The sequence below is a fragment of the Diabrotica undecimpunctata genome, chromosome 3, assembly GCF_040954645.1.
Source record: "Diabrotica undecimpunctata isolate CICGRU chromosome 3, icDiaUnde3, whole genome shotgun sequence".
In the NCBI taxonomy this organism is placed as follows: domain Eukaryota; kingdom Metazoa; phylum Arthropoda; class Insecta; order Coleoptera; family Chrysomelidae; genus Diabrotica; species Diabrotica undecimpunctata.
The window spans coordinates 33212440-33225056 of NC_092805.1; the positions used below are offsets into that span (position 1 = coordinate 33212440).

Genomic DNA, 12617 nt, shown 5'->3' on the forward strand with positions numbered 1-12617 from the left:
TTACTTTTTAGTACATTTATACGTTTTGTGGCGACCGAACATGTAGTTTTGTATCTTCTGACTATATTTCTTACACTATAGCGTGTTAACTGCAACATATTCGCGATTTCCGAATTGAATTTTCCAGAATTAAAAAATCTAATAATGATTGAACAAATTTTCTCATCGATAACTTTACCCCGACCCATTGTACAACCGACAAACTGCAAAAAGCTTTACAATACTACAAAATACATTTGAGATTAACTGACAATATTATTATTTTGATGTCATTTTTCCATAGCTACCTCTAGGTTTAACGTAATTATGAAAAAATCAACGTATGTTGACATAAGTGAATGCATAGCCAGAGTTTAGTGAATTTTTTTTATTGTTGAAAATAAATAAAAAACCATTAGGGTAATTTTTTTAATAAATATTAATAATAAAAAGTGCCATATTAATTAATATGGGAACTTATAAAAACCTAAGTAATCGACGTAACCTGCAAATTCCATAGGTGGGCCAACTGATATGGGAAGGGCCTCGTAGGGTATACTATGGACTTCAAAAACAATTCCACTCAAGAAATATCCAAAAAAACCAAAATTATTAAATATAAAACACTGCTAAGGCCGGTCCTCACATACGGGGCGGAAACAAGAACTCTAATGCAGAAGGATGAAAGGCTTCTGGGAATATTCGAACTTAAGATACTCCGCAAAATATTTGAAGCTATAAACGATCAAAGGCAGTGGAGAAAAAGATTTAATCTCGAATTATACCAATTCTTGAATGACCCAGATGTCATAACGTTCATTAAAACATAGTGACTTAGATGGACCGGGCAAATAATATGAATGCCTGACAACACGATTGCTAAAAAGCTAACGACAGGAACACCTAGAGGTAGAAGAAGCAGAGGTCGATCGCGAATTAGGTGGTTAGATGGAGTTGAGACCGACTTACGTATACTAGAGATCAGAAGATGGCAACACGTTGCCAGAAACCGAACAGAATGGCGACTAATCATAGAGCAGGTCAATTTCCACAGAGGATTGTCGCGCCAAACACGATGATGATATAAAGAACCAGATATTAGAGAAACGGTTGAAGAATGGGTCCAATTCTTTCAATACATTCCTTCTCCATTCATCATTGGAGGGGACTTCAACACTCACAACATGACATGGGGGTGCGAAACAAACTATACTCACGGTAAAGTTTTATTAGAGGCGATAGAGCAATTAAATGATTAAAAAAACACAGAAGTTAAAACACTTTACACTTGTATTGTGGTATAAAAAACATAGTTAAAACTTTATAAAAAGTGTCGTCACAATTTAAGTACTAGCTTAACGTTTTCGATCTGAACAGATCATCCTCAGTGCTTTGTGTAATTGTAGCTAACAATAAAGTTATATGTGAGATCTCCTATATGGGTTTACATCATTCCAAATGTTACATTTTGATTATGTTGTGACTCTAGGTCGATGACAATGGATAAATTTTAATTACTTTAAGGACTACATGTCTCCCTGCTCGATTTTTAACAAGTGGTACTGGTCAGTTAAAACGACACAGACCAACTTCTGTGTTTTTTTAAACGATGGTATACAGCCAACTACGGGGTTTTTCCCATTAATTTTAAATTAAATGATTATTCTCCAACTTTTGCACTAAGTTCCAGTCCAACAGCAATTGACATAACATGTATCTAAAAAATTTCCTTTTTTCAAAACAATCCAACAACAAAAAAGATGCCGAAAAAATGTTGGAATACAAAAAAATAGTTTTTTTATTGAAGATATTGATTTTATTTCTTTAGATTAAAAATTAAGCGAGATATGATTGTTTAAAGGTTGTATTCGAATTCGTTTAGTCCATCTTCAAGTCTTTTCAGAGCAACAATTTTTACAACAAATGGCTTGAAAAAAATTTAACATGCACCACTTTGTAGCTTTTAAAATAAACTAAGAAAACGGAAAACAAAAAAAAGCACAACTTAACAACTAATTTTTATTAAACAAAATTTGTAGATATTATTCTTCATATAATATAAAATTCCTCAGATTATCTTTATTTATATAATTACAACCACACAGTTCTTGTTCTACAGATTAAAAAAAATAACGATACTTTTTTCTAAGCGATGAATTCGTCTGGAGGTAGACCCTTTGCAGACAAACCAGTAACTCGAAAGAGAGTGCCTGGACATTCTCCTTTTTCTTCTCCATCAAGGGTCGCTGAAGTAACATAGAGCTCGTCCAAATTTCGGCCTCCAAAGGCTACAGATGTAATCTAAAAAATATTATTGTCTAGATAAATTACTTATATATTTATTAAGAAACAAAATAAAGCAAAACATTGCTTCTAGAGTAAAAGAAATAGGTAAAGGATACAAATTGTGGTATGTAGTAAAAAGTAACATAAGGAATGGAGTTGGTATAATAAATGATAGAGAACAAAAAGATAACATAGTAAAAGTTGTAAGAACGAGTAATAAAATAATGTCAGTGGAATTTGTACTTAATAAAGAAGGGTTAAATGTTGTGTTTGTATGGTACTCAAATCGGTTTAGGTGAGAATAAAAGAGTAGCTTTCTAGATTAATTAGGAGGAATACTGAGCAATATTGATAAAAATGAGCATATGGATAAAAAACTGTAAGAGATTGAAAAACATTAGATTAATAAAAATGTGAAAAACCTGACGGGAGGCGAAAAGGAGCAGTAACCAAGGCGAAAGAAAACATAATTTCTACACGAGTAAAGAAAAGGGTACCTAATAGATGATAATCAGGGAAAGTTAGATAGCTGCCTAATGAAGAACTGGATGGTAATCATGAGGAGTAAGTAGAAATGGTAGAGGAAGTCAACGACACGGTGGAAATAATGGAGTCTCCTACTGCAGAATTCCTGCAGAACTACTCAAGTTTAACGAAAATCTAGGAGCGAGAGGAAATACCGAAAGTATAGAGAGAGGCAATATTATGTCCCATTCATAAAAAGTAGACTGGAAAGGCACTTAAAACGAGCAGGTTGCTAAATACCGGGAAAGATTTAAAAAGAGCAGATCCACCATGGATTAAATATTCATGTTAAAAATGATTCCAGTACGTACAAGTAACAGTTTAAGCTATACCTTCTCTTATAGATTCCAAACAAGATTACGATTCTGTGATAAGAGGACATCTGTACCATGCCCTAATTGAACTTGGAATTCCGAAAACGATAATCAGACTGGTAAAATGATCTTAATGAAGACCGACAATAGAGTAACGATAGAAGGAAGCCTAACAGGTAACTTTGAATTAATGAAGGGACTAAAGCAGGGAAATCCACTGTTAACAATACTCTTCAATTTCTTGCTGGAGGCAGTAAGGAGAAAGAGTGGAATACGAACGAAAGGTATGATTTATGACAATAGAAGTCGGGTCCTGGCCTTTGCGGACTTTGTAGTTTTAATGGAAAGAACTAAAGGGAAACTGAGCAAAAAAACAAAGTATATGGAAATTAGTCAGACTACATATGAAGACACATAACTGAAGACTACCACAAACTGAATACTGCTTCAAAAACGGACGGAGTCTGAGTATCTAGGAGTAACCTAACAAATAAAGGGCCTAGAAATTGAGAAGAGAATTTCGAGAGGAAGAAAGATAGCCGAAGCTCTACACAAACTACTAAGAGCAAAAAACCTCTCCAGATAGGCAAAATTGAGACTATATCGGACAGTGATCCAACACACGGTCCTGTATGGACGCGAAACATGGGTTATAAACAAGAACCACAGAAAATATGCTAAGCATCTAGAAACGGAGTATTTTAAGCAAGATATTCAGGGGAGTAAAAGACTATGAAGACTTTTGGAGGAGACGAAAAAATGCAGAGATCGGAAAGCTGTACGGGAAACCAGAAATTAGCTAGATCGTCAGGACAAAGAGACTAGATAGGTCGGCCATCTTGAGAGAATGGCAGATGGAAGGTGGGTGAAGGACCCGCTGCTGAGAAGGGAAGAAAAGAAGAGAAGAGGAAAAATTCCAAGCCAGGGGCCATGGAAATAAGCCAGATCGTCACGACAAAGAGACTTAGATGGTTAGGCCACCTTGCGAGAATGGCAGACGGCAGATGGGCAAAGGCCTTTTTGTTGATTTATATCTATTCTTTCTTGTGTTACTCACGTCTAAGAATGACCTCACCCATAATTTACCAGTACTGAGCAACAGATTAGTGTCCAAAGTGTACTAAGATTAATTTTTCATAATCTAGAACACTAGGTATGGTACAACGTTACCTATTAAATTCACTAATACTCTACTTTTAAGTTGTAAAAATTTTCAAATTTGTTTAATTTGTTTTGGTTATTTTATTACATAATATAAATATTATATAATATAAAATTTTTTTCGTTCGTTTAAAATTTTTTTAAATCTTCGTATCTACGAATATGAACATTATTTTCTGCAGAGTTTGTGTGTTTTTTGTTTTTTTTTTTTTTTGTTAAGTTAGTTTTAAATAATGAGTAAAGTTTACAGTAGATATATAATAACATCGATAATATACTACATATTGAGTTGTAAGTTATGAACTATAAACATCTGTATTTCTTATAAACTCTATGTCATCTTTTATATTTTAGAAACTGATGAAGCTTTAGAAGTATAAAGCGAAACGTCTTCGATAAACTTATGAAGTAGTTGACTTCTTTATTTATTTGCCAACCTGAATGACCAATTAAACCTCTAAATTCACTAGTTGAATACTTTAGATATATATATATATATATATATATATATATATATATATATATATATATATATAGATATATACATATATATATATATATATATATATATATATATATATATATATATATATATATATATATATATATTGTGACGATTGGAGTTTATAGAAAATAATTTATAAGTTATATACTACATAATATTAGATATAAAAAAGTATTTGATTATTTTAAATAAGTTATGTACTAGAGAATTTTATAAAAATATATTTATGTGAGGGCATTTTTAATAAATTAGCATATAATAATTGTAAAAAGTTGTATTTTAATGTTGTAAATATATTTAAGTGAGCCATGTGCATAGGCAACCAACTATACAGTAAATTGACAGACAGAAATTAATCAAAATACGGATATAAAGTGGGGTTATAATAATAATGTTAGTTTAAAATGTTTAATTTATATATATTTAATGATTTAAATATTTATTCTGATCTGAAAAGCCTAAATGTCAACAAAATTATCAATAGAACATTAACGAATTCTCCAGAATGCAGAATTTGACCTTTGTTGACGGTCGAACATTCTGGAAATAATGGTGATGTCTGTGGATCCAACATATATTTTTTTTTTCGAGAACATCCATATAGAAGAAATAGAACTAAATCGAACATGACTTCTTACCAGATGGTTCTAGAAGATTGAAAAGATATAAATACCCGTGATTTGGATTCAAGATGGCAGTTTTTTACTATGAAAGTCAGTCAGAAGGCCAGTTTATTATGAAAGTTAGTAGAAGATAGACTCATTAAGTTAGTGAAGTCAATTGTTCAGAATTTTCAAGATAGTGCAGTCAGAAAAGTTTTAGTAAGAAAGTAGGTCCAGTCCATTCAGTTACAAATAGTCCAATTGTTTAATATAGTGAGTTAAATGAAGATTAAAAATTATGCATATATTTTAATGCACATTTATAATTATACACAAATAATTATTGAAGATTAAAAAAGTAATAGTATAAATCAACTTATAATAATTGGATATTGGTATATTGAAAAAAAGAATAAATATAAATGCTGTTTTGCTGGTTTGCTTGGTGGTTTATAAATGCTGGTGAAGAAAAATATATCTTAAATTGGTAGAAGCTGATAATTGGAAAAAGTAATTTCACAAAAACAAGGATAACCGAAGTACGAAGACATTCAGTGGTGATTAGAATATATATAGTGGAAAACAGTTCATTTAGGCATTCAGTGAAAGAAAGGTACAAAATTTTGTTAATATAATTTAGTTAGTGTCATAACAATTTCAATTTTGAAGATAGTTTGTTTAAATTTAACATTGTCTATAGAATTTAATTAGTTTTATAAGAATATCAATTTAAAGATAGTTTATTTTAAATTTACATTGGCTAGGTTAGATATATATGTGTGTTTCATAATAGTTATAATAAAGATAATTTAAAAAAGTACTTACAAACTAATTCTTTGAGAACCGCGATAAAAACCCTATATTATTAAAAATACTCATTGCTCATCATTCAAACAAACAATACATCATAACAATATATATATATATATATATATATATATATATATATATATATATATATATACTTTTACAATTACTTTTTCTTGGGTTTAGGTTCAATAAATTATATTACATGTGACACTAGATTTTATTTTCCATAAAAATCAACGTTTCGGCAGGAAACCCTTGCCTTTATCAAGATTCTAAAATGTACAAATTTAAAAACAAACAGTTATTGTAAAATATGTATATATATATATATATATATATAACTTACTAAAACGTAAAACGGGACATTGAGATTAATGAAGTGACAAATAAAAGTAAATATCTGATATCTCATGGTTTACTGTCATTAGTGTATAATTATTTTTATATGGGCGTATCATTGATGTTTTCGAAAAAGGTAAAGTGGAGATATGTTATGACTTTAGGAGCTTTTTATGGTGTTATATTTATTATTATTTAAATCAGATTGAAATATTTTTTACTTAGGTTTTGTGTATCTTTTTGGAATTTTGTTTATTGCGTTGGAATTTCTTTTTATTTCTATTGATTCGTGTATCTCCCTCTTTTTTTGTTTTGTTCGGTTTTTAAAATTTTGATGTTTTCGGAGTCAAATTTATGCTTCTTCTCATTTTTATGTTTTGTGAGCGCAGTGACATTGTTATTGTCATATTCCTGAGAACGAATTCTGGATTGAAGCAGTTGACTGGTTTGACCGATATATACACCTTCACAGTAAATACATGGTATCTCGTAAACAACATGTGATTTTTTGAGTTTTGGAGTATGTGTTTTTAGTTTATTGAAATATTTATTTAAAAGGTTTTTGCCTTTGTGGGCCACTGTTATGTTATGTTTGGCTAAAAGATTTGTCAATTGTTCGGATAAACGTTTTATATGGAAGAGTTGGTTAACTAGTTTTAATACTATTGGGTTTATTGTTATTTGTATTGTTGTAAAATTTATTAAGTCTTGATTTGAAAATAGTTTCGATTAGATGTTCGGAATATGCATTCTTTAGAAGGCCATTTTTTGCTTTTTTTTTATTGCAGTTGGTCTGTATTCTGGGTCTGTTAGTTGTATAGATTTATCAGCAAGACTTATAATTACAGACTTTTTATGGAAGAATGGATGATGAGAATTGTAGTTGGAGATATCGTGAAGGCCATGTTGTAATATATCTCTACTTTACCTTTTTCGAAAACAATGATACACCCATATAAAAATAATTATACACTAATTACAGTAACCTATGAGATATCAGATATTAACTTTTATTTGTCACTTCATTAATTTCAGTGTCCCGTTATTATAGAAGTATTAAAATTGTGACTGACCTGCACAGCAGGAAACTTGATCACTTGCAGAACTCCTCCTGTCCTTGGATCAATATTGTATACACTAGATGCTCCAAATAACGCTACCCAGAGATTACCATTGGTGTCTATAGTCATACCATCGCATAAAACATTATTATTTAGTCCATGGTGCTTAGTTGAAAATACAGTCTTCATATTTGCTAAAATATATATTTTTTAGTTTCAAAGATAGCAGAACAACATAGCTCTTACATAAAGTTCCCTGGTCCAGATCAATGTCATACTGATCAACCCCGTGGCATAGAGAATCGATATAGTACATTTTTTTCCATTTATGATCAAAAGCAACACCATTCGCTATACTTATGTCTTTTCTGTGACATAGAAGCTCGTCGTATGACCTAACGTACCTAAAAATAATAAATATACTACAGTCAACTAGAATAATTCATTTAATTGAAATTCAAATTACGTATTAAAGTGTTCTTCTATGGCAATACATAAATAAGCCATAAGGTTTAAAAACTTGCCAAATAAGTAATAATCAATCATCCAAGCTGTGTATTTGTACAAGACATGTATTAAATATACTACATACAAGCCTTAATTTATATATTCCGGTAAATATCCATATTTAGTAGTTTCAAAAAGATTTATTTACCTGACCACAACCTTCCAGTTTTGTCACATTTGCCATCATTAAATACATGATTTGTTCCTTTTTCTACTTCATAAAGAATTTTTGGTACACCAACTTCAGAACTTTCACCATCCCATTTAATTAAACTAACAGTATTGTCTATTGTCACGACAAACTCATCAGTTTTTCCTCTAACTGGTATAATAATGGATATATTGTGATTTCCTAAAAAAATTGAGTATTGAGTAAATGATCTAAAATTACAATCCGGAAAAGCATTATACAGTATAGCCCGAAATAAACAGTACTAAACTTGTAATTATTTTATTGTTTTGAAAAATACTTATTATTGACACTTTATAACATGTTCCAAATGAGCTCATCTTCTCTCAAGAGAGACTTCATACCGATATTCCAGATTTCTCGGAATGTTAGGGAATAAAGGTTGTCCCATGTCCTAAATGTATGCGTCTGGAGATGTTAAGTCTGGAGAATGTGCAGAATAGGAAAGTCAGCTGTTCGTGAAATGAATTTGTTTGAAAAATGTACCTGAAGAAATTGACGAACTGCGACAGCAGTATGGCAAGTTGCCTCATCCTGCTGGAAAAATTGGTCTCGAAATGCCAAATTACATTGCACGACAAAATTGACGCAGATCAGGGATAAAGCGTGTTAAAATTTATATGTACCTCTGTTGATTACTATATATGTACCTCTGATGACTTGCCTACAATTTTCTTCGATTAAGTATGGACTAATGATTCCGTGTCCCAAAACTGCACACCAGACACTCACCTTTGCGCTATGTAAAGGAACTTCTTGCCTGACAAATGAAAATGTGCTTCGTCTGAAAACCATACATTTTTCAAAAATTAACTGTCCTGGGACGCCCTGAGTTTCCTTTTCGTTGGCACAATACATTACCCGTATTTCTAAACTTTTAACAACCTTCAAAATTACAGCATTACTTGGAGAACGTTTATTAAACCGTTGTGTAAATTGATCACACACGTATTTCAGACTTGCACTATTACGTCGGCCGATTCCGTATGAGCTTTACAGGTCTATACTAGCTAATTTGAATATAACAGCGCGCACAAAGAGACATCTATGTTTCAGTTTCAGTTCTGTTTATTTTGGGCAATACTGTTCTCAAAGGACCAAAAAAATAAATTTAACGAAGAGTAGATTTTCTTATATATCTAAGAAGATCTGTCAGTCGTTAGTTATAATAGTAAATCAAACACAATGGCACTCCTCATACTAAAAGTATGAAGAAATAAAAAGTTCAAAATGGTCCAAACATATATACCAACAACAGATTGGACGGAAGGAAATCGAAACATTTTAGGAAGACTTATCCAGAGCCATTTAAAAAAAATAAATGTACTTACTTACTTACTAGCCAACGCCCACCCTTGGCATGTTAGCCATTTGGTGGCGCGCTGACCAGTATAGACGAGCCGTTTCTCGTAGGCGATCTTCATCCTCCTCGGGTTTGTCTGTTTTCAGGGCTGGGCACTCTGGAAGGTGAGCAGCATCCATCTGGGGCTGATCACATAGTGGACAGTTGTCATTTTCGCGCACGCCGATGCGATGTAGATGGGAGGCCAGGTAGTCATGCCCCGTAGTTGTTCTGAACACGGCTGCACTAATGGGTCTCGGCAAGTTGCGAGGGATTGGTGACTCTATTAGGTGGGCCCAAGATTTTCCAGCACCGGCTTGTATTTGCTGCTCTTTTATCTTCGCTTTGATTCCTCTTCTAATGGTGGACTTTGCTGATGTGTACAATTGGAAGCTAGGGGGCTGTGGAAGAGTAGTGCCTTCTTTTGCAAGTTCATCCGCCGCTTCATTTCCTTCAACACCGACATGACTAGGGATCCATTGTAGAGTAATCAGCCACCCTTTTTCCATCAAGTTCGATAGTTGGACGCGGCAAGATATTGTTTTGGCACAGTCGGTGTATCGATTTGTCGACAGGGCGAGGATTTCGGCTTGGCAGTCGATGAAAAAGGCAACTTTTTGGGGGTGTTGGAAATTCTCAAGATTTTTTGCAGCTTCGTGTATAGCAGCAATTTCGCCGTCGTAGTTGGTGAGAGGGGCACCCACAGCTATAGAGCCTTTGAAGAACGTTGAGACGTATCCTGCTCCTGTTCTTCCCGAGTCCGGCATCGAGGATCCATCGCAGTATATGTGGATCCACTCATGTGCTGGGTACTTGGTGTGTATCGTCTCTAGGGCGGCTTTCCTTAGGGCAATGTCTGACGATAAGTGCTTCAGGTCGTTATGGTTTTCAAGCAGTAATTCTGTGTTTGGTAGACAGCGGGCCAGTGTGGTTTGCGCTGGGAAGGGGGCGGCTTCCGACAGGACAATGTGGTATTTTTCCGTGATTTGGTTTGCTACTGTAAGCGGAGTGGTTTGTGTTTTAAGACGTGAGGCTGCTTGTCTATATTCGTCCCATTTTTGTGGAAGTATTCGTCTTTGCCTTTCCCAGAAGGTTAACGCGTGTTGCTCTCTGCGGCATTGTATTGGTTCAATACCGGTCTGGGCTTCCATTGATGTAATCGGTGTTGATTTTGGAGCACCGGTGATGACGCGAAGGGCAGTGTTCTGGGCGACTTCAAGCTTGGAGGTGGTGTTTGTACTCGCAGTTATTGTAGCTTCACTCCCATATTCTAATATCGGCCGGACATAGGTTTTGTATGTTGCTACCAGGACATCTTGCGTGGCGCCCCACTTTGTTACTGTGAGACGTTTGAGCAGTCGACATCTCTTTGTGGCTTTCTCTGCAATGTTGTCGATTTGAGGTTTTCACGTCATTTTCTTATCTATGTACACTCCCAAGTATTTTGTTACGTCCGGTCTTTCCAGATCAACTCCTTTATACGTCAGCTTGACAGCAGTCTGTTTTGTTGTAAGGCTAAGTACTTGATATACGGTTTTGGTTGTACTGACTGTTAGGCAGTTTTCATCCGCCCATTTTTCTAGATTTTTCAGAGCCTGGTTCATTACTCCCTCGAGCGCTCTCAGACTGCTACTTGATGCCCATATTAGGAGGTCATCAGCATACAGGAGGGCTTCCACACCAGGTGTCTTTCTAATCATTTCGAGCACATCGTTTATCATTAAATTGAACAATTGACAGCTGATGACAGCTCCTTGTGGCAGCCCTTGTCTTTGCAGTCTGAATTTGGAACAGTGGTTGTGAAATTTGACTCTCTGATACCTTTCCCCGAGAAAGGATTTTATCCAATTGAATAGTTTGCCGTCAACTCCGGACTTCGCTATCTTGTGTAACAGCAAACCTCTCCATACATAAAAAATATCCATAAAAAAATAAATGTGCCTATACTCTAGTTATCGGAGACTTCAACACAATTATTATTAGAATATAAAGCTGAAATACGGAAAAATTTACAGGAAAATTTGTAATATCTTACCGAAGGCAAAGAAGTGTATTGCTTTAAAATTTCAAAAAAAAACCAGAGATTATTTGTAATTAGTGGCTTGTTCAATTCAAACCCATATTTTACCCTTAAAAAGTTTATTGGCAAATATATCTACATATAATTACCACTACAATTAAGGCACATATCCCAGTGTTGCAAAAACCGATGTATACCCTGCGTAAAAAAATTTTTTGGCTGTTGCTCGAAGAATTCTTTTACGGCATTTTGTAGTTGTTTGTTTGACTGATACAGTCTGAATTTCTCTTCGAATTTAATGACGCCATGATTCACTTGCAAACACGTAGGTTTCCAGGTGAATTGTAAATTAACTTTATTCTTTCTAAGTTAACTGTTTCTGAAAATGTATTAACAGGCAATAAAGTGGGTGGGTAATAGAAATTTTTACACAAATGAAAAGTACTTTATTACCTGTGTGTTTTTCCGGGAAGGGTCGAATTGGTACTGAGAAAAAAGTTATGCTCTATACACGAAATAAGCTTATGCAGAAAACTCCATCCAAATCTTACGACTGTGTCGGGACAAACACATTGTCCCCAAAAGCTTTATTTTAAGCTAAGACCATTATATTCAAGCCAAAGATTGGACAGGATCGTACAAAAGTGTGCCAAAAAGTGGTAAGACCTTCAATAATCTATGGAAGTGAGTCATAGATGCTACAAGGTGGCACAAAAAGAGAAAAAATTGATTTAAAACAATAGAGACAATTATATGGAAAAGGCAGTTAGAATGGTTAGTTCACATCTATAGAATGAACAACAAAAGAATAACAAAAAAGTATACGAAATCATATAGGTATGAGTACAAAGGAAAAACAAGGGAGGACGTCCAAAAATGAAATGTAAAGATTAAGTCAGACAAGAAGTAGAGAAGACAGGACTATAATGGATACCGATAGTTAATCCCAAATACACAATCAAGGAAAATAAGTATT

General features: G+C 33.7%; 2 protein-coding genes across 2 annotated transcripts; both read right to left on the reverse strand.

Annotated features, from left to right (window-relative positions):
* Positions 1–1990: 1990 nt before the first annotated feature.
* LOC140435544 (uncharacterized) lies at positions 1991–11732 on the reverse strand. Its single transcript, XM_072524292.1, has 5 exons — positions 9611–11732; positions 8238–8441; positions 7829–7986; positions 7595–7776; positions 1991–2280 (listed from the first exon to the last, which is right to left on the reverse strand). Exon 1 carries the CDS (start codon positions 10770–10772, stop codon positions 9618–9620), a length of 1155 nt encoding a protein of 384 aa, XP_072380393.1. The 5' UTR covers positions 10773–11732; the 3' UTR covers positions 1991–2280; positions 7595–7776; positions 7829–7986; positions 8238–8441; positions 9611–9617.
* Positions 2125–9562, reverse strand: LOC140435736 (regucalcin-like). Its single transcript, XM_072524455.1, has 6 exons — positions 9529–9562; positions 8238–8441; positions 8049–8133; positions 7829–7986; positions 7595–7776; positions 2125–2280 (listed from the first exon to the last, which is right to left on the reverse strand). The coding sequence occupies exons 1-6, from the start codon at positions 9560–9562 to the stop codon at positions 2125–2127; spliced, it is 819 nt and encodes a 272-aa protein (XP_072380556.1).
* Positions 11733–12617: the final 885 nt, after the last annotated feature.

Bases quoted from the DNA above. Each gene is read 5' to 3' on its own strand.
- LOC140435736 (XM_072524455.1), bottom strand. From the start codon at position 9,562: ATGTTTCGATTTCCTTCCGTCCAATCTGTTGTTG. The intron at 7,987-8,048 runs GTAATTTGAATT...TATTATTTTTAG, and splicing joins ATAGAAGAACACTTTAATAC to GTACGTTAGGTCATACGACG. The intron at 7,777-7,828 runs GTAAGAGCTATG...TATATATTTTAG, and splicing joins TCTGGACCAGGGAACTTTAT to CAAATATGAAGACTGTATTT.
- LOC140435544 (XM_072524292.1), bottom strand. From the start codon at position 10,772: ATGGAAGCCCAGACCGGTATTGAACCAATACAATGCCGCAGAGAGCAA.